General features: G+C 35.0%; 2 protein-coding genes across 2 annotated transcripts; one reads left to right on the top strand and one right to left on the bottom strand.

Moving 5' to 3' along the window:
* Positions 1-540: 540 nt before the first annotated feature.
* Positions 541-10,586, bottom strand: stam2 (signal transducing adaptor molecule (SH3 domain and ITAM motif) 2). Its single transcript, XM_052606506.1, has 14 exons — positions 10,408-10,586; positions 8,332-8,416; positions 8,017-8,092; positions 6,998-7,093; positions 6,752-6,898; positions 5,392-5,461; positions 5,016-5,208; positions 4,756-4,850; positions 4,579-4,661; positions 4,383-4,470; positions 3,956-4,010; positions 3,709-3,865; positions 3,437-3,579; positions 541-2,093 (listed from the first exon to the last, which is right to left on the bottom strand). The coding sequence occupies exons 1-14, from the start codon at positions 10,445-10,447 to the stop codon at positions 1,892-1,894; spliced, it is 1,530 nt and encodes a 509-aa protein (XP_052462466.1). The 5' UTR covers positions 10,448-10,586; the 3' UTR covers positions 541-1,891.
* A 390-nt stretch (positions 10,587-10,976) lies between these two features.
* LOC128020012 (very-long-chain (3R)-3-hydroxyacyl-CoA dehydratase 2) lies at positions 10,977-18,567 on the top strand. The gene is made up of 7 exons (XM_052606507.1): positions 10,977-11,203; positions 14,143-14,260; positions 14,700-14,718; positions 15,193-15,281; positions 16,542-16,663; positions 16,747-16,925; positions 17,121-18,567. The coding sequence occupies exons 1-7, from the start codon at positions 11,079-11,081 to the stop codon at positions 17,201-17,203; spliced, it is 735 nt and encodes a 244-aa protein (XP_052462467.1). The 5' UTR covers positions 10,977-11,078; the 3' UTR covers positions 17,204-18,567.
* Positions 18,568-18,795: the final 228 nt, after the last annotated feature.

The following is an 18,795-nucleotide window of genomic DNA, read 5'->3' as shown; positions in this document are numbered from 1 at the left end:
TGATAAAAAAATTGTAAATTTTGTGTAGTTGCAAGAGACTGTTGGAAGGCAGTGCAACCAAATGAATACCTTCATTACCTATTCTAATGTTGTTCTCTTACTCAATAATTAAAATGATTATACTGTAAAATGAATGCTAATGTAATGTGTGACCCATTTTATTAATAACAACCATTTTAATAAAGTATCTCAGTGTCCTCCTAGGTATTGACTGATCAGAATATGAGATGAAAAACAAGAGAATTACTGAAGGGCATGTCTTTTTTAAGAGCCGATAAGGAAATGTTAAATTACAGGGGGATTTATATTATACACAGCTATAGCTGCTTTTTCAACAGATTCTATGAGGATTCACTCAAGAGGTTGATAATTAGTAGGCTAGCATATCAGCGGTGCAAAAAGATTATTACAAAATGCAACCAGTTTTGATGCAACAAATTATGTAAAATAGAAATGAATAATTAACATTCAGTATCTCCAAATCACGTGAGAGGAGATCAGTTTGGAACACTGGCAAAGTATCAACTATAGAAAAGCAAATTTTGAAACACGGGTAGTTTTTATTTTCTGTAGACTATAAGAGTTCACTGTGTTACAAAAGGAATTTGAAAAATGAGCAGGGCAGGATACAAAGAAATCTTGACGTTACAAAACACTGAGTCCATGAGATACAATACAGATTTCCCTCTAGATCTCTTAAAACAGGTTTACCAATATCCAGCAGCTTTTGAAATAAAGTCTTTTGAACTGGTTTCTATGTTTATTCCATCTCGTGAAAGAACAAGGCATCTGGTGGTAAATAAATGTTTATAAAGTTAAGGTGCAATACAGACAAAGCCAGATATTTAACATCTAATATACAATATCTTTTTTTCAAGCTGTTTATGAAAAAAAAAAGCTATTTTCTTTATTTTTAACTACATTAATCCCATTTTAACAAGAACAAAAGCTGTCTATATGTTAAAGGAATTACACATTTTCCCATTTCGGTTAAGAAGAAATGGGTGGGTATATCCGAAAAGCACATTTCTTCACATTCATTATAAGCAAAAGAACAACTGATTGATCATTTTCAGCTGAGGAGTCATAGACCAAATAAAAATTAAACCGTATGCAATTTTACATGCCTTAAATTAAATCAAACAACAGCGAACACAAGCGGTACTTGCATATTATAAATATCATTATACAGTGAAATATATGGATTGACCATAAAGGGATTGCATTCGTCAGTTCTAAAGCAGTTTGCAAAAGAATCTATGAATATCACATGTATCCTGTACCCAGCTGCCCCTTCTAAATCTGTGCCATAATTCTAGAATCACTAACAGCAGGATTAACCTAAAACTGCCAATTTGATTGTAGGAGTTTATAGGAGTGCTCTGAGTATTGGCACATAAAATCATTGCAGATTTGGTGATCCATGTATAATCTTCTTCTACAATCGTTCTCTCTATAATGCATAAAACCCCACATTTGCTTTGAAAGGCAAGAAATTAAAGTTGCGGGTCAGAAATAAATGAAAATGGCAACAGTTAATCATAATAATGGTCTCTTCAAATGAGGGACAGTATGCACTTTGAGCATTTTACCATTTTATCTTAAATTCTCAATCAGAAAAAAGAAGAATTTGCTGGTGATTATCACAAGACAACAAAAATGGTGTTTATGGTTAGTGTGACCCTGAACTCTGCCCTAAACTGCTTAATGGGTTAGTAAGTGGGAGAGAAAATGAAGTGTTTGCTTCCTTTTGTCCCGTGAAGACAAATGTCAATGAATCCTTGCATGTTTCTTGTCATCAATAGAGACGAAAGATACTCTCAACCTCATTTCACCATTTGGAATTTGCATTGAATATTGATGGCTGTGGAGTCAGACTTGCTGTACAGCGTTACAGAAGGGGTTGCTGGTAGAAGGCTGCTTGTTGCTGATGAGGGGCAGGTTGGGCTGAAGCTGACATTGGATAGGAGGTTGGAGGCAGACCAGGATTAGCGTTCTGATAGGCAGACATATCCAAACCCATGCCCATCTGATGTGGGTAATGAGCGGGGGCTCCGGGAGCTTGGTTTACGTATGGTGCATTCATGGGGCCGCTGCAAGAAATAAGCAATTTGCAGTTATCTAAGATGAGTTTTCCAAACACCACTATCAGAATGATACATTTTAAACAAAAGCATCCAAAAAAAAAAAAAAAAAAGGCTGTTGGCAAGTACATCTTTGTCAAAATAGAAGTCCCACTACTGACACTTATTACCTAAACAGAAAAATGTATCGGCCAATGTTGATAATTATAAAAAATGTCAATATATCAACATCATAAAATCAGTGGGCTTCTAATTAAGGCTTGGCAAAAATTTTTTTTTACAAATGATCGTTTTTTTTAAAATGACGTTTATTTGATGTTGATTCTCAAAAGCCATGAATCGACCTTTTCCAGAATTTATTTCAGCGAACAATTAAAAGAAGATCTGATTAATGTGAATCCTATCATTAGTCTTCTCTACTAGAGGTCACCCTCTTATTTACCTTGCGCAATGTTACAACAGAAAACCTGTCACTCATTCAGTGCTTTTCATGGTGGAGATGCCATTGACAAGAACCAGGAACAAAGCGTGATTTGCAATGCTCAGGTAAAATTCCATAGTAACACTTCAAATCTGTGGAAGCATCTGACAACAAGCGTAAAGGCACCATAAGTTCCGCAATGAATGAATGAATGAATAAATGAATGAATGAATGATGGATGGTGCAATGCACTGTTTTTTTACACAAGCGTTGACGATGCTTGCAGTGTTTTTAACGTCTCACTATGATGATATGAATACACAAATTTCATGCTCGGCTGCTCTGAGAGTCACTTCATTTTATTGTTTAATTCACGGGAACCTGTCAAAATAAAAGTATTTTAACGTGAAGAAATTATATTACTATTTAGCAGTCTTAAGACTCAATGTAATAACAGTGCTACTACTATTACTTCTAATAAATATTAATAAATATTTATTTTTAAAAAGAAATAAATCACATTTGTTTTCTTTTTAATTTTAACAGTAAACCTCTGTTGAGCAGCACTTTGTTTGCCAAAAAATAAAAGGGTTTTTCATTTGATTAGGATCAAATTTAATTGTTTTATGCCTACATCTGATTACCAGAAAAATTAAGAAGAACATTTTAAATGGCCCTATTATTGTTTAAAAAAGGACCCTTTAAAAAAAAGAAAAGAAAAAAAAGTTAAGCATCACACCATGCAGTTACGACGGCTAGAAGGAGAGCGAGTCATATATTTTCGGCCATATTTCTCTTTTGGACAAAAAAGGAAAATGCCATTTCTAGCCGATTTTTGGTGCATCCCTAGTAGAAATAATCCATATTTATGCAAACAAGGTCAAAGTTGTTTTGAAATTAGAGGGACACTAACAAGACGCCTTTGGATTACCTGATGTAAGTAGGTTGTGCTGGCTGGTTTGTAGACACTGAATTGACTGAAGGAGGAAGGGAACAGAGAGGGCCAGCTTGGTCCGAAAGACTGTATCCCTGTGGAACACCAGAGGACATGTAGGCTCCAGATGGCTGATAACCCTAAAAGACAAAAGTTAGGATTTTCAGAATCAGAACTCCGATTCAGAATAATGCAAACAGAACTGTTTGTGTCACAAAATACCATGGACTAAATTGGCACCAACTGTCTATTAAAATACCAAAGCCAACCTGCATCGTGAGAGGAGTAGGGGCTCCAGGGTAAGTGCCTTGGAGAGTCTGCATTTTGGAATATGCATTGTAAAGTGGAGCCTCATTTATCAGCTGGTTATACAATTCCAGTGCCTCCAGCACCTTCACATTCAGCTCGGACAACTCTGAGTGCTTCCTGCAGGAATCAGAGAAAGGTGTTTTTCCTCATATGCAATGGCTGAAAAACAGCCGACCTATTTTGGAATAAGTTTTGATTTCAACAAACCTGTCGATCTCTTGTAATTTCTCATCGATCATTGGGTTCATCTTTTCACAAGCATCTTAAAAAAACAAAAACAAAAAAAGGGCAGAACATTAGATTCAATGATCTTTTGTTGTAACATTTGACAACAGAGATGTTTAAATGTGATAAAACACTATGATGATCGGAAATCTGGAAAGTTTTTCATATTGTAATTTTAAAAATGAAACACTATACTTTGCATTTTATTACCTTGGCAGTAAATTGCAGTAAACTAGCTCATGCTGCTGTGTATGTGGTTCTAACAATGGATGAGGAAATTAACATTTTTTTATCTTTTCTGACCAAAGTAAATCAATCTCTCTCTCTCAAAAAAAAAAAATCTCCCTTTTTTACATATAAATGTAATCAACATTAAACATGAGCAACACATGAAGGGCCTTCCTGGTACCTTCTAATGTGAACAACTCAGGGCTGTCAGGTGAGGCATCTGCAGGGTCCGTGTTCTGGAGCAGGTACAGAGCTTTGTCCATCTTCTCCTATAGAGAACAGAGTCAACAGTCAACATAAGACAAGAGGACTTCACCAAGAGCCCGTTGATTATATCAATTACATATCAATGTGGCCGAAGATCAATCAGCGCTCACCTCATCTATATACACAGGCTCAGGCTCAGCTTTGACTTCAACAATGGGCTCCTCTGGAACTACGCTCTTCTCTACATACATCACTTTAAGAAAAAGAATTCGGGAGAGATGCATGTGCAATTTGAATATTCAAATGTATTATTCCCGCACAAAAATCCAGGTTATAAAGTGTATTACCAGGGTCTGGTTCATCATTCAGTTTGGTGGTGACAAAGTTAGATGGGAAGAGGCCTACTCCTCGATGATTCTCTCCTTTCCACCAGTTTGGATCACTGTTGGATAACAGCAACATTATTTCCCAATGGACTATTTATATGAGTTATGAGATTTTTTTTAATTTTTTTTATGAGACACAAAATAGTTTAAACTTTAACACTATATTGATTGTGAAATTGATACAATTAATTAAAAATAACCTCCTTTAACAATCAGTTTACCTGTCATCAAGGATGATCACGAGCTCTCCAGCCTTAAACGTGAGCTCATTGTCTTCAGCCGCTTCAAAATCATAGAGGGCACGCACTTTACGTGACTCTTTCCCTCCATTGGTGTTGTAGGGTGGATCAGCCATCATGGCTAGGGGTCGTGTCTCTGCCTGCTGTTTCTGCTCCTGTAAGGACAACTCAATGGCTGCAAGCAAAATAAAAACACTCATTATCTAGGTAAAGAGGACTATAGTTACAGTGACTCTACAGTTAGTGTCAAATAAGTTTTTATGATGCTTCGGCAGAGGCCCAGAAACATTCATCAGGTATAAATAAACCGCAATAACAAATAATGATATGAAAGTATGTTAGCATGAACAGCCTTCACCTTTGGCCAGATCATCATCATCAACGGTTTTGCTGGTGGCAGATGTGCTGTTGGGCTTTGTGCTTGAGCTCTGCAAGAAGAGATCACATAAAAACACATCAGAACTGATTCACACACACTCATATATATATATATATATAAAAATAATAGCAAAAACACTGATACCAATCAGTAACTACTGACTCACAAGCTATTAACATAAGTAGGTTTTTGAGATAATATGTATATTATGACATTTGAGTCACACAGTAAAGTCTAGTGACCTATTTTATGTAGTCGATACTCATTAACAGCAACATAAATGTTTTCATGCACTTGTCCTTTATTAAAACAAAATGGTGTGACAACAATATAATAGTGGATGAGTGAATAAATGAAGGAGAACGACAAAGAACTGAAATCTTATGGGCCGTGAGGGCAGTATGGCAAATATGTGACAGGAAATTCCATTCTGTCTCCAGTTTACACACAGGGTTTAGCATTCCAGACGCACTCGGTTGATTTATTCACCTCTAACCTAAATGGCTAAAGCGTTATCAGATATTTCATGTGAGAAACAGTGGTCATGTTTAGTCACATGATTAATTCAGAAATCATGAGGTGGCTGACTATTGTTTATGAACTTTTGATGTTAAAAGTTTTAATCATCTTTAAAAACACATAATTTCAAAGATTGACTGAACAAAATTGTAAAACTAAAGACAAATCACCACAAAATAAAACAAAAATAAAAACCTTGTTTTATTATTAACAGTAATAATGTTAAATATTATGACAGATAACAAATTTTCTACAAAAAGAAATCTTTGGTAATATTGTACACGTCACTTTTAATTAAATGAATGTCCTTGCTGAATAAAAGTACTAATTATCCTTTTAAAAAAAATAATTACAATAATAATAATGAAATCTTACTGACCCCAAACTTTGAATGGTTTTGTAACTGTACGATATAAAGTTATAATATATTTATTCAGAAATTAAACCAAATACAAAATGCATACATATACAAAAATATTTTCTTCATTTGAAAATGCAAACATTTGAATATATTAAATCACAGAAACTTTGGAAGAACATTGCAATGACCTCCACTGCAGACATGGCATGACAACAAGGTGACACACATACTTCTGACCTACCAATACAGGAAATACAAACAGAATAAGTAATAAACTATGCAAAATTAGGATGTAAAAAGTTATCGCTATGAAAATAAACCCAGCCAAATGACAGGGTCATATATCTAGGCCAAGCACCAGCGGCTGTTGTCTGTTCTATCAGCACTGGTGTTTATGGACAGCTGACATCACACCGTCAGATCCAACAGGATCACGTTATTAGTTGATAGGAGAAATACCTGAGGGTTTGCGGTGGGAAAGGACACTCCGTCTTCTTTGAGGGACTTGATGGTGGCACTGATGAGACTGAGCTGCGGGTCTTTCTGGAAGTCTTCATTCCACTCCACCATCAGGGCCTTGAGTTTCTCAGCAACCTTTGGGTGAACCTGAGGAGAAGACAATGAGGACGGCAGACATTATCAATGGAATTTGCCATAATTTATGTAATTTCAATATCATTTATACAGTGAGCTGAAGTTCCTTACCCTGTTTAACACACTACGAACTTCACTGGAAAACTCCCGCGAGCAGATTTCTAGGTGAAAGATTTTTCCACTGTTTGAAACACAGGCACCCAGCAACTAAACAGGGAAAATACAGCAACATTTCAGGAACCATTATTTGCATCAAAAAACATTCATGATCGATGAATCTCCAAGACCTTTCCTGTTATTTCTAAATGGTGGTATTCAAAAATGTTTTTGATTTAGACTGATTTGCTCATTTGTGAATGGGTAAATTCAAATATATATTGACTTGAAGATATTTCCATGACTTTTCCACTGCCCGATACTTCCAGGATTTCCATGACAATTTAAGAACAATTTTCTACACAAACAGTGATTGCACACTTGTAACAATTCTGTAATACTTCAAATGTGTGTAAATGAAATGTGTAATCATAATGAAGATTAATATTAACAATAATAATTAATTTCTGACTATTATTATACATTGTTATTGCACTCCTGTAACATTTTACATAACTGTTTGTTTATTTGTTCTTTAAATATATGTAAATGAAATGTAGACACAAAATAAAGATTCATAATAATTACAATAAATAATAATCATTGCTATTGTCATTACTGAACACTTCTAACATTTCCTATTTCTGTTAGTACTTCCATTAAATGTTAAATAAATGTGACATCATAATAAAGATTTATACTACTAATACTAAAGCTTTTTTTTTATTATTAACATTAACATTATCATCATCATTATATTTTGTAGAAAGAAGCTATCTAAAAACAGAGTGAGACATCTTTGCAGGCTGAGATGTTGGGGAGTGGGAGCCGACAGAAATCACTTCCAGATGCGCTCTGGAGTTTTTTGTTTTTTTAAAGCTTTTACAGCTTTACTTTCTTCTACTCCAGTTCAGTGCACAGTAACTATTTGCATGCCATAAACAGGTTGACTTTCCTAAGAACATAAACACTGTGATAACTAACACAATCATTTACTAAACTCTGTCGTTGGCAACAGAAGATGAAGAGCTCACCGTTAATGCTTGCATGGCTACATGAGGGACCTTGTGGTTCACACGCTTCATGACTGACCTGAGACAATCCTTTGCACTATGACAGAAAAATGAGAAAATGACAAAAAGGGGCACAAACATACTTATATTATTGAGAGACATACCATTTTTAAGGATAAAAAAATAAAATAAAACATAATACAAATTAATAACAAACAAAATGTGTCTACATAAGAAAAACAATGCATACAAGCAACATTAATGTTATTGTTACTAAAATAAGCACTACAAACATATACTTATTAAAATCTTGTTTGTAATGAGATTTCAGCTCACCCATTGGGAGTTGTTCCGACCCGGTCACAGATATCCATAATGAGGCCCCAATCCTCTGATGTGTTAGTTTCACTAGTGGCTTTCTCTGAAAATGCAAAGGAAATGAGCATTTAAAGAAACAAATCCAAATTATACTTTCAAAACAATGTTCTCAAAAGAAGTGGTCGACCGATATATTGCCAAGGCTGAAATATGGGCCGATATTTGTCATTTTTCAGATAGCGGCATCTGCCGATGTGTTCGAGGCGGGACTTTTATTTTGACGGCGCTGAGAGCGGCAGTGGACACAGTTCACACTCTCTCTCGTTCGTCGACGTCGTTAACGGTTGGTCTAATACAGATAGAAGTCTGTCTAATAATCAGATAGAATGGTTTAACAAAGAAATTAATTTACACAGAAAGTATTATAACAAATGCTTTAATATTAGGCCTATTAGTAATAGAAAGGCAAATATTATAATACCTTTTGTTTGCTGTCAGCATTAAACAAATATGCATTTATATAATTTAAACAAATCTTTGAATGACTAATAAACATTTAATTTCACAAACCTTGCAAACTTAGTGGAATCCAGCTGTGAGAGCTTGTGAAGTGTGCGTGTGTATCCAGCATGATCGCGTGTTCTCTGCGTGACGCTCAAATTATACTGCACTTTATGCATTTGCCCACTGTCATATTCATGTCATTTTAACTGAGTGCTGTATGTAAAATGAGTGTTAACCTGGCTTTATTTGAAAAATATGATTCCCAGTGCACACAAACTTCCCAGAATACTGAGTGCCCTGTTGGTTACAGTGCTTACTTTCTTTTTTTTTTATTACATTTTTATTGAATATTTATTTGTGAAAAATACTGTCAACTAAAATATAAGCATGTTTCTTTTACACATTTATATTTTAATCCATTTTCAAATAATTTCAAATTTCTTAAATATTAATAATAATTTACAAAATCATATCGGCTTTTGGCCCTCTGCTTTCCAAGATATCGGCATCGGCTGTCAAAAAACACATATTGGTCGACCACTACCACTCAAAAGCCATAAACACAAATACTGTGCCTGTTATTTTGCATATCCAGCTTGTCTCAACATGCACAACAAGCATTTCTATGATAATCCACTAGTATAGATTATTTTACCCCTCCTTCAAGAATAAAACAGCTGGGTGCATTTGAATGACTAACTCGGGAAACGACGATAGGGAAATTTGCATTGCAACATCCAGCAACGTACAGTTTGAAATAAAATGACTAATACTCAAGTGCTTTAAACTCCTCCAGAGTGGAACGTACAGTGTCACAAGTTCATACACATTAGCTATTAAAGGACAAAACTATGAAAAGAACAATGTACACGCTATTTTGTGTTACTTTTGATAAATGAACCCCCATTACTCATTCATGCTTACTGGAATTTTTTTTTAAATGTATTTATTTATTTATTGTGGATTTTTTTTTTAAGCTAAGCATTTTGAAATAGCATTGTATTAGGAAGGTTATATAATATTTCATGTTAGATTTACATTTTTATATTACATTATGTTTTGTTAATTAAATGTATGTATTGTATTATACTATGTTATATTAATTAAATTAGTAATTATAGTATATTATTAGTAGTTAAATATTTAAATATCACGGCATATAATATATATATATATATATATATATATATATATATATATATATATATATATATATATATATATATATATGAAGGCATTTTTTTTACAAATAAAAATTCTTGAAATAATAAACATTACATTGACATTTTATTATGATGAACTTTGTACAAACAGCTCAAAATATATTTTTGACAGAATGAAAATGATTAATGTTCATCTAAAAAGTTGCAACAATATTGCAAGTATGGTGTCAATTCTACTAATTACGTTTGACAGCTTTAATAGTTAAATCCCGATACATAAGACATATCAGGGTTGAGAGTATTAGAGAAAATAAACAAAACAAAACAAAACAAAAGAACTTAGATCTATAGGATCTGACAGCGAGGCCCTGTTAACTGACTTGTCAATATCACATCACTTCGACAAAAACAAAACTGTCAAACTCACCCACATCCTGGTCGAACGGGTTTTGGCCGAATAAAGGCATTCTGAGACCTTTTCCTATCTATTGAAGGTTAAATTCAAGCGTATTATCTACGTAAATCGAAGATTTCTCGTTCTCTCATCCATTAAACTGCGTCCACTTCCACCAGTTGCTCTTCCGTAAACTTAGTAGGCAAACGCAATGCCTGTCAGAAAAATCGCATACGTGTCACAATAGCCAAACGATTATAGATTTTAAGTTATATTTAGACTTTATATTAACACCACAAAAATAAATGATGAAGTGATGTCATTGTTTGTTTTTATAACTCTATATTTCCGTAAGGCACGTACGTTGAGTCCTTTTAAAGACCAGTGCGTTCTGAGCACGAGACCCGCGCTGCCATCTAGCGACTGGAATTAATGTTTCTGAAATTTCTGTAAAACAAAATCATTTTTTTAATCAATATTTATAGTATATTCATAAAAACCGTGTTGTTTTTGTTGTTAAGCATGTCCGTGGATAAGCGAATCTAAACTGTAATAGAGTAGCAGAGAGGACATCATTTACACCGTGTGCTCGCCAGGGGGCGCTCCATTCATCAGCACCTTCTATACATGTCAGCAAGGCCACACGCCTTCATTCACTCAGCGGGACCATCGCGTGATCCTCTCTTTCTAATGGTAGTTCAGTCATGTCGGCACCTGCCATGGGGACCAGCAGAACAGCGCACACTGACTCCAGTAACAAGAAGAAAAAGGGACCCGGAACGCTGGCCACCGCGTATCTGGTCATTTACAACGTGGTTATGACAGCAGGGTATGATGAAAATCAAAAGCTCTTCCGTGCTCGAGCGCGTGACAGTAAGAATGAATTGGTTCGATTTCAGACAGCGTGCTCTATCTGAGAGGTTGACAGATTCGCGGGTACCTCCCCTTTGGGTTCATATTGCATGATTTAACACCGTTTGCTTGAAATAAAAATACATTAAATTTCTTCTGAATATTTTTGCTAATGCAATGCAACGTAAATCCTATTAACGCCTGTTTAACACGCCTCTTCTGGGCTGCTGGTTGACAGCGATCATTGGTTGCATGAATGAATTGTTCTTTTTTACAGTTAGATGGCTTTAATGGACGTAAAAGAGGATTTATTGTCTTTGTTAGTTTAAATGTAGCACCGTGGGTAAACAGTGAATAGAAGTGCACTGTCTTCGTAATCGTAACCCCGAAACTGTTGCACAATTATGTCAGTTTCGGGAACGAATCGATTCGGTAGAACCTGTTCGTTTCTAAATCACTCTGGGTTCTGAGAAGGGATGCTAAATCAATAAACATAAATTAACTGAAATAGTGATTAATAGCTATATTTGAGTAAAAAAAAACTGTGAATACATGTGTATTTCTCTTATGGAAAGCAATTTGTAAACATTGTTTTAAAATGTGCAAATGTATATATATTCAAAGCGTTACTAGATCTATTTTTGCTGCATTTTTGAAACGTAAAAAAAAAAACAAAAAAAACAAAAACAAACAGCGAGTACTTATAAAAATCCTTCGAATAATTATTTAAAATCGAATCTAAGTATATCCCAACTAAAAAAAAACACACGTGTCGTTTTGATACTTGTAATCCAATCAAACAAAGCAAATTTAATTTATTCAAATATTTCTGAGCTGAAATTATGAGTTAAAAAAAAAACATCACTACCGATGTTTACATAACTTTTAAGACTTAATATTATTGCTTTCTTGGATGGGAATTGTTTTTCTGCAATCGTTATTTTTTCAGATTCGTTTGAACCGAATAGTTTGCAAATCACTCGACTGTGAGTGAGGAACCAGTTTATTAACACGAGCTTTTCGATAAAACTGATTCACTCAAATTATTTGAACTTCTCAATGCAGCTTTAGCAGCAACACTAACCAAACCGGGTTTGCTACATTTTCGCAGTGCAAACATGAATAGTTTGCTGATGCAATTCAGTCGTTGTTTTTCAGTTAAAGATCATTTCATGATATCTTACTGGGACATTAAACTTTGTCCGGTAATGTACCATGTGCATTATTTTCAATTGGAAATTACAGTACAGTCCTTTATCTTTAGTGGTTTGATTTTAAAATGCTGTTTGTTTTTGGTGATATTCAGACAAAGTATCATCTGCTAGTATCATAGTATTGATGCTTTTCTATCTTCTGTCTTCATTTTATACCAAGTGCTGCACATATAGGTGCTGGTCATCAAAAAAATCATCAAAAAGTTGTTTTAATTTCACTAATTCCATTCAAAAAGTGAAACTTGTATATTATACAGTATTCATTCATTACAAACAGACTGATTTATTTCAAATGTTTATTTCTTAATTTTGATTATTATAACTGACAGAAAGGAAAATCCCAAATTCAGTATCTCAGAAAATTAGAATATTGTGAAAAGGTTCAATATTGAAGACACCTGGTGCCACACTATAATCAGCTAATTAACTCAAAACACCTGCAAAAGTGGTAAACGGCTACATTGACTTTGGTTTTCAAAAAAAACACAATGGACCAACAGCAGTAGATGACATTGCACCCCAAATCATCACAGACTGTGAAAACTTAACACTGGACTTAAGCAACTTGAGCTTCTCCATCTCCATCCTTCCTCCAGATTCTAGGACCTTGGTTTCCAAATGAAATACAAAACTTGCTCTCATCTGAAAAGAGCTTCTGACATTGTCTGTGGTTCAGGAGTCACTTGACAAGAGGAATACGACAACTGTAACCAAATTCCTTGACACGTCTGTATGCCTTGCCCCCAGCCTCAGTCCAATCCATGTGAAGTTCACTCAAATTCTTGAATCTTTTTTACTTTGCTTGGTTTTCTCGGTTGGTTGTGCATCTTTTTCTTCCACACTTTTTCCTTCCACTCAATTTTATTTCAACATGCTTGGATACAGCACTCTGTGTACAGCCAGCTTCTTTGGCAATTAATGTTTGTGGCTTACCCTCCTTGTGAAGGGTGTCAATGATTGTTTTCTGGACAACTGTCAGATCAGCAGTCTTCCCCATAATTGTGTAGCCTAGTGGACCAAACTGAGAGACCATTTTGAAGGCTCAGGAAACCTTTGCAGGTGTTTTGAGTTGATCAGGTGATTGGCATGTCACCATATTCTAATTTTGTTGAGATCGTGAATTGGTGGGTTTTTGTTAAATGTGAGCCAGATCATCACAATTAAAAGAGCCAAAGACTTAAACTACTTCAGTCTATGTGCACTGAATTTATTTAATTTACAAGTTTCACAATTTGAGTTGAATTACTGAAATAAATGAACTTTTCGATGATATTCTAATTTATTGAGATGCACCTGTAAAAGAAGGTATAACAGAAAAATATACGTTTTGAGAAACAAGCTCCTTTGTACATTTTGCATAAGAAAATGTATACAATGCAATGTAACAACAATAAATGTGCTGTATGTATTTAAATGAAACCATTATCAGGCCTTTTGTTGTGCAATATATTGCCCCAGAAATAATTGCGATGAACAATATTATTGTCATTTTATAACCATTTGAGGTAAGGTCATGTACATATATTATGCCATAAGTCTGTATATTTATTATTGCGACAAGGCTAACTGTTATAGGCCACTGTTTACTGTTAACTGCTGTGTTGTGAGAGATTTGCATGCAGTTCCACACCTGTGTGCATCCTGGAAATGCCCTCCTCTCTCAAAGCAAGGACGAGTTACTCTACGAATCTTTCTTATCTAGATGGCTGGTCATTGCTGTTGGTCTGGTTCGAGCATACCTTGCCAGAGGAAGCTACCATGGTCTTTATTACCCGATAGAGAAGCCCTTAAAATACTTTCAGACTGGTGCCCTCCTTGAGGTGAGAGTTATGTGAGCTATATTCATTTAAATTCATTCATAATCATGAATTTAGCTACTTTAAAAAATGTAATTGTAAAATTTTGCTCATATTACAGTTTTTACTGTAATTTGTGATCAAATAAATGTAGCCTTGATGAGCATAAGAGACTTAAACATTAAAAATATTTTTCAAAATCTTACTGACCCCTACATTTTGAATGGTAGTATATGAAAATGAATAAATAAATTTTATATATTATATATCTTTTTTTTATATTATTATTCTTTTTTTTTTAAAACCAAACAAAATGGTTGTTTTATTTGGCTGATTTCATATTTTGGAAATGTATGTTATTTTCTCACCCTGCAGAGTTCTGTTTGATTATTTTTATGCTAAAAATGATAATTCCTTGAGGCTGAGTGCACCTTATAATATTTGTTCTTTGCTCTCTTCACAGATATTGCATTGTGCCGTGGGTAAGTGCACCCTGCTGCTAATAACAGTATCTTATTAATTTCGACTATAAATATGCACTAGGTGAAATATATAGATCAGATTGGATATACAAGGCAAGCTTTTTTTAACCCAGCACTTCCATCGTCAGCGAGGGGGCTGGTTTCTCTGCTAGTCTGACAGTGATAATGTGAGAAAGAGTCTCACTGCACCCGTGGAGCGTAGAGTTCACAGTCCACACCTCATTATCTGGGGCTTAATGTGACCTTTCCCAGTGCAAACAACCAGTCCTGTAGCACTCTCTGTTACATCATAACCATCCTTACTCTCTTAAATTATTCAAGTTCTGGGAATTATGTCACTCTCATTATATTTAATGTAATGAATTAAGATTATTTTTATGCTTGCTTTATTGCAACTCATAGTTTTATTCTGATGAAGCCGACATTGCAAAAATAGGATTGATCTCTTAACTCAACATTTGAAATGTTTTGAAGGAATTGTTCCCTCCTCGGTGGTCCTGACTGGGTTCCAAGTGATGTCACGGGTGTTCCTTACATGGGCAGTGACGCACAGCGTTAGAGAAGTACGTTTATGTTTAAAGGGATTCACTCAAAAATGTAAATTCTGTCATCATTTACTAACCCTCAAGTTGTTGTAAATCTGAATGTTTTTTTTTTAAAACACAAAAGAATATATTTTGAAGAAACCAAACCGCTGCCAGAAGCCATCAGCTGCCATAGTATGGAAAAATATAGTTGTTACCAGCAGCTGTTTGGAGCAACATGAGTGTGTGTAAATGATGACAACAATTTCATTTTTGAGTAACAATGTTTTTAACTAGAATATGTTAGTGTTATTTTAGAACTATTTATAGACTATCATACAATTTATTAATATTTTACATTTGCTGGATTTCTTATTAGTTTAAATGTTAAAACATTTAAAGATTTTTTTTCTGTTTGGTCATTTATACACTTAATCTTTCCAAATTTCTATTTCTAAGTTTTATTCATTTAAATACTTTAACTTTTATTTTATTTCACTTACTTTTCATGTGAGTTTTTTTTTTAGAGTTATCTAATATTTATCATTTATTTTATTTCAGATGTATTTCAATTAGCAAAAACTATTTTATATAGTTTTATCTTGGTTTTAGTTTGGTTTTAAAACACGGATGTTTTAATTGTTCAGGTGACCTACAGTATTTTTGGTATTTTTTTAATAATGATGATATCAGGGATTCTCACTGGTTAAAACCTGGGTATACAAATCCAGTATCATTATAACATCAATCTCTCAAATTTCTCTTTATCATTAATGTTCCCTATAACAACACTATGAGCAATATTTCTCTGTTTGTCTCATTGACTTTTGTCCACTGCCATCTAGTGGATTTCAACAGCTGGTTTAATAGTTCAGTGCTCCTCAAAAGCCAAAATCCTGTATTAGTAGAATTTTAGCGTGAAGAAAACAATGTTATTTATTTGAAGTTCATTGAAACTAAGAATCAAGTTCTGATTGTCTATCCCAGAGAAAGAAGTCTGAGCTGAAGTGTGTAGTTCTGTAAGTTATTCCTGCGAGAAATAATACTAACATGTCCATGTGTGCCTGTGAATGTTTCTATTGCTAAAATAACCTCCTTTCAAGCCTGTATGTGTGTAGAGGCGAAATTGGAGCCTTTGATGGGCCTGAATGCTTTTTGAAGTGCTTCCGTTTCCGATCATCTCAGCGGTCCATCTTTGTGTGTCGAGTGGCTTCAGTGAATTGCGCATAACTGCATGGTTCCCGACTAAATTTCTCTTCTGTCTCTTCCCTGTGTGACTTACAGTTTCTCTCATTTTAGGTCCAAAGTGAAGACAGTGTTCTCCTCTTTGTGGTGGCCTGGACGGTCACGGAGATCATCCGCTACTCTTTCTACACCTTCAGCCTGCTCAACCACCTGCCTTACCTCATCAAATGGGCAAGGTGGAGCTCCTCAGAGTGTATTGTCTGGCCTTTATTTGATAGAAAAGTATATTTTATATACTCTGCTCTTCATATTTTCACAGGTACACATTTTTTTTTGTGCTGTACCCCATGGGAGTGACAGGGGAACTTTTGACGATTTATGCCGCGCTGCCATACGTGCAGAAAACAGGGCTCTACTCCATCTTCTTGCCTAACAACTACAACTTCTCCTTTGACTACCACACCTTCCTCATCCTCGTCATGATCTCCTACATCCCCTGTATGTTTTAATTCCCGGACAAAGAGATTATGAATTGTGTATTCTCCAAATGCTTTGTTTTGATGTGGTCCATTTGTAAATAATCCGATTCCTCAGGTGATCTCGTATAGCTTCAAAATCTCTTGTAGCTCTTTCTTGTCTTGTCAATGAACAGCTGTGTTCCTGTTAATGACCTTCTTTGTCCGTGTTCCTCAGTATTCCCGCAGCTCTACTTCCACATGATACGCCAGAGGAAGAAAGTTCTGGGGCACGTGGAGGAGTACAGCAAAGTGGAATAACTCGCCCTGCCGTTGCCGCTCACAGCAGACTGATCGCACCGAAAACAGAAACAAGCGGATAACCTTTAAAAGCCACACTACTGATTTTTTTTATTTAAAAAAAAAGCAAGACAAGGCATTCTTGTCAATTAAACAGGCTAGATAAGCAGAACGATTGCTAATGATACTATTTTGGTCCAGAACTGTTGCAGTTGGTGATTTTTAGGGATCTTGTAACTACACAAATGCGTTTTCCTCAGTTTAAAGGGAGAGGAATGTCTTTACCATACTAATGCATCAGCTGCTGTGTAACAACATTTTTTTAATTCTAGATGTAGAAATACAGACCAAATATTGTAGCAAATATCATTCAGATAAAGGGCAAAAATACAGTCAGCTGCATCTGGTGGCTTTAACCAGAAGAAATGTCTCATAATTTTCCTGTGTGGTGTGTTTTGTACGTTGTATTTCAGACATTTGAATCTATTTTACTTAAATCTCTGTTTCTCTCTCAACTCAACTCATTTCTTTTCTTTATATTTGAGTGTAATTCATAACTTAAAACCGTTCTTGACTTTCACACTACTTGCGTGTCTACTGATTCCCATCATGATTACTGTTCTTTTTGTTTTGTGTTTCTAAAAGGATCAATGTTAATCGGTTGTTTTGTTCAGTATTGGATGTATATTGTTGGTTTGTGGCCATTTGCGGAAACAAAAAAGAGGTGTATCACCCAAAGAAATTGACTGAGTTGCTGGGTCGGACCTCATAGTCAATACTACTTATGTACAAGATATGCATTTCTGTCGTAGAAAAAGATTGCAGCTGACACTTTTGGAGCTTTTATGGCTGGCGAAAGTGTTTGGCTAAGAGAGACTCGCATGCCACGCAGAAGAGAGCACAAGCCTTGGCTAATGGGGGCCAATTGGATTTGAGTGCCTCCAGTCATACTTTTCTAATGAGTCAAATCTAATAATGTGGAGGGAAAGCTGGGAGTCGAAACTAACTTAACGCTTCATTGCCCTTCTGCCTAATTGTGACAGTCAACTTCAGCCCTACCAATGCAAATGAGTCTCTCTTATTGAAGTGTGAGCCACACTTTTACACAAATAGAGTCTTTGCAAATAAAATGGTAAGCCTGTTTCCCTTAACAAGCCTATTTAGGAAAGATGAGCATGGGATGAATGGAGTGCAACTTTGAATAACAACTGCATGTAAAAGTGGTGTGGCTAAAGTTTGGTTAATAGAAGCATGGCCCTTAACTCAAATAAAAATGACATCATTGTCAAGCTTTTGATATACAAGTTCTGCATGGGACCAGCAAACTTTGTATGAATAGTAATACGATTATATATATTTACAATAAACATTACATGGGAAGCAAAGCCAGTTTGTTTTTATTCTTTAAACTTGAGTGCTTTATCTTCCTCGTATTTTAGTATATTGAAAGTATTGTGTGTTTCTTACATATATTTCACTTTATTTCAATATACAACTAAACATATTAGGTTTTGTAGACTTATAAAGTATTTTAATAAAGGGGATTATTCATCCTTCCTTCACATGATGGCAGTAGAGATCTATCTTTGATATTTTGACTGAACACGTTCTGT

Source organism: Carassius gibelio, chromosome A9, assembly GCF_023724105.1.
Source record: "Carassius gibelio isolate Cgi1373 ecotype wild population from Czech Republic chromosome A9, carGib1.2-hapl.c, whole genome shotgun sequence".
In the NCBI taxonomy this organism is placed as follows: Eukaryota; Metazoa; Chordata; class Actinopteri; order Cypriniformes; family Cyprinidae; genus Carassius; species Carassius gibelio.
This window is presented reverse-complemented; position numbering and strand designations above follow the sequence as displayed.

What these genes read in the sequence shown, in the direction of transcription:
- stam2 (XM_052606506.1), bottom strand. Translation starts at nt 10,447, where the DNA reads ATGCCTTTATTCGGCCAAAACCCGTTCGACCAGGATGTGG. An exon ending in TTCCCACCGCAAACCCTCAG is followed by an intron (nt 5,462 to 6,751) that starts GTATTTCTCCTA and finishes CTCTTCTTGCAG; the next exon opens with AGCTCAAGCACAAAGCCCAA. An exon ending in GCACAACCTACTTACATCAG is followed by an intron (nt 2,094 to 3,436) that starts GTAATCCAAAGG and finishes TATTTCTTGCAG; the next exon opens with CGGCCCCATGAATGCACCAT.
- LOC128020012 (XM_052606507.1), top strand. Translation starts at nt 11,079, where the DNA reads ATGTCGGCACCTGCCATGGGGACCAGCAGAACAGCGCACACTGACTCC. An exon ending in AACGTGGTTATGACAGCAGG is followed by an intron (nt 11,204 to 14,142) that starts GTATGATGAAAA and finishes TTTCTTATCTAG; the next exon opens with ATGGCTGGTCATTGCTGTTG. An exon ending in CATGATCTCCTACATCCCCT is followed by an intron (nt 16,926 to 17,120) that starts GTATGTTTTAAT and finishes CGTGTTCCTCAG; the next exon opens with TATTCCCGCAGCTCTACTTC.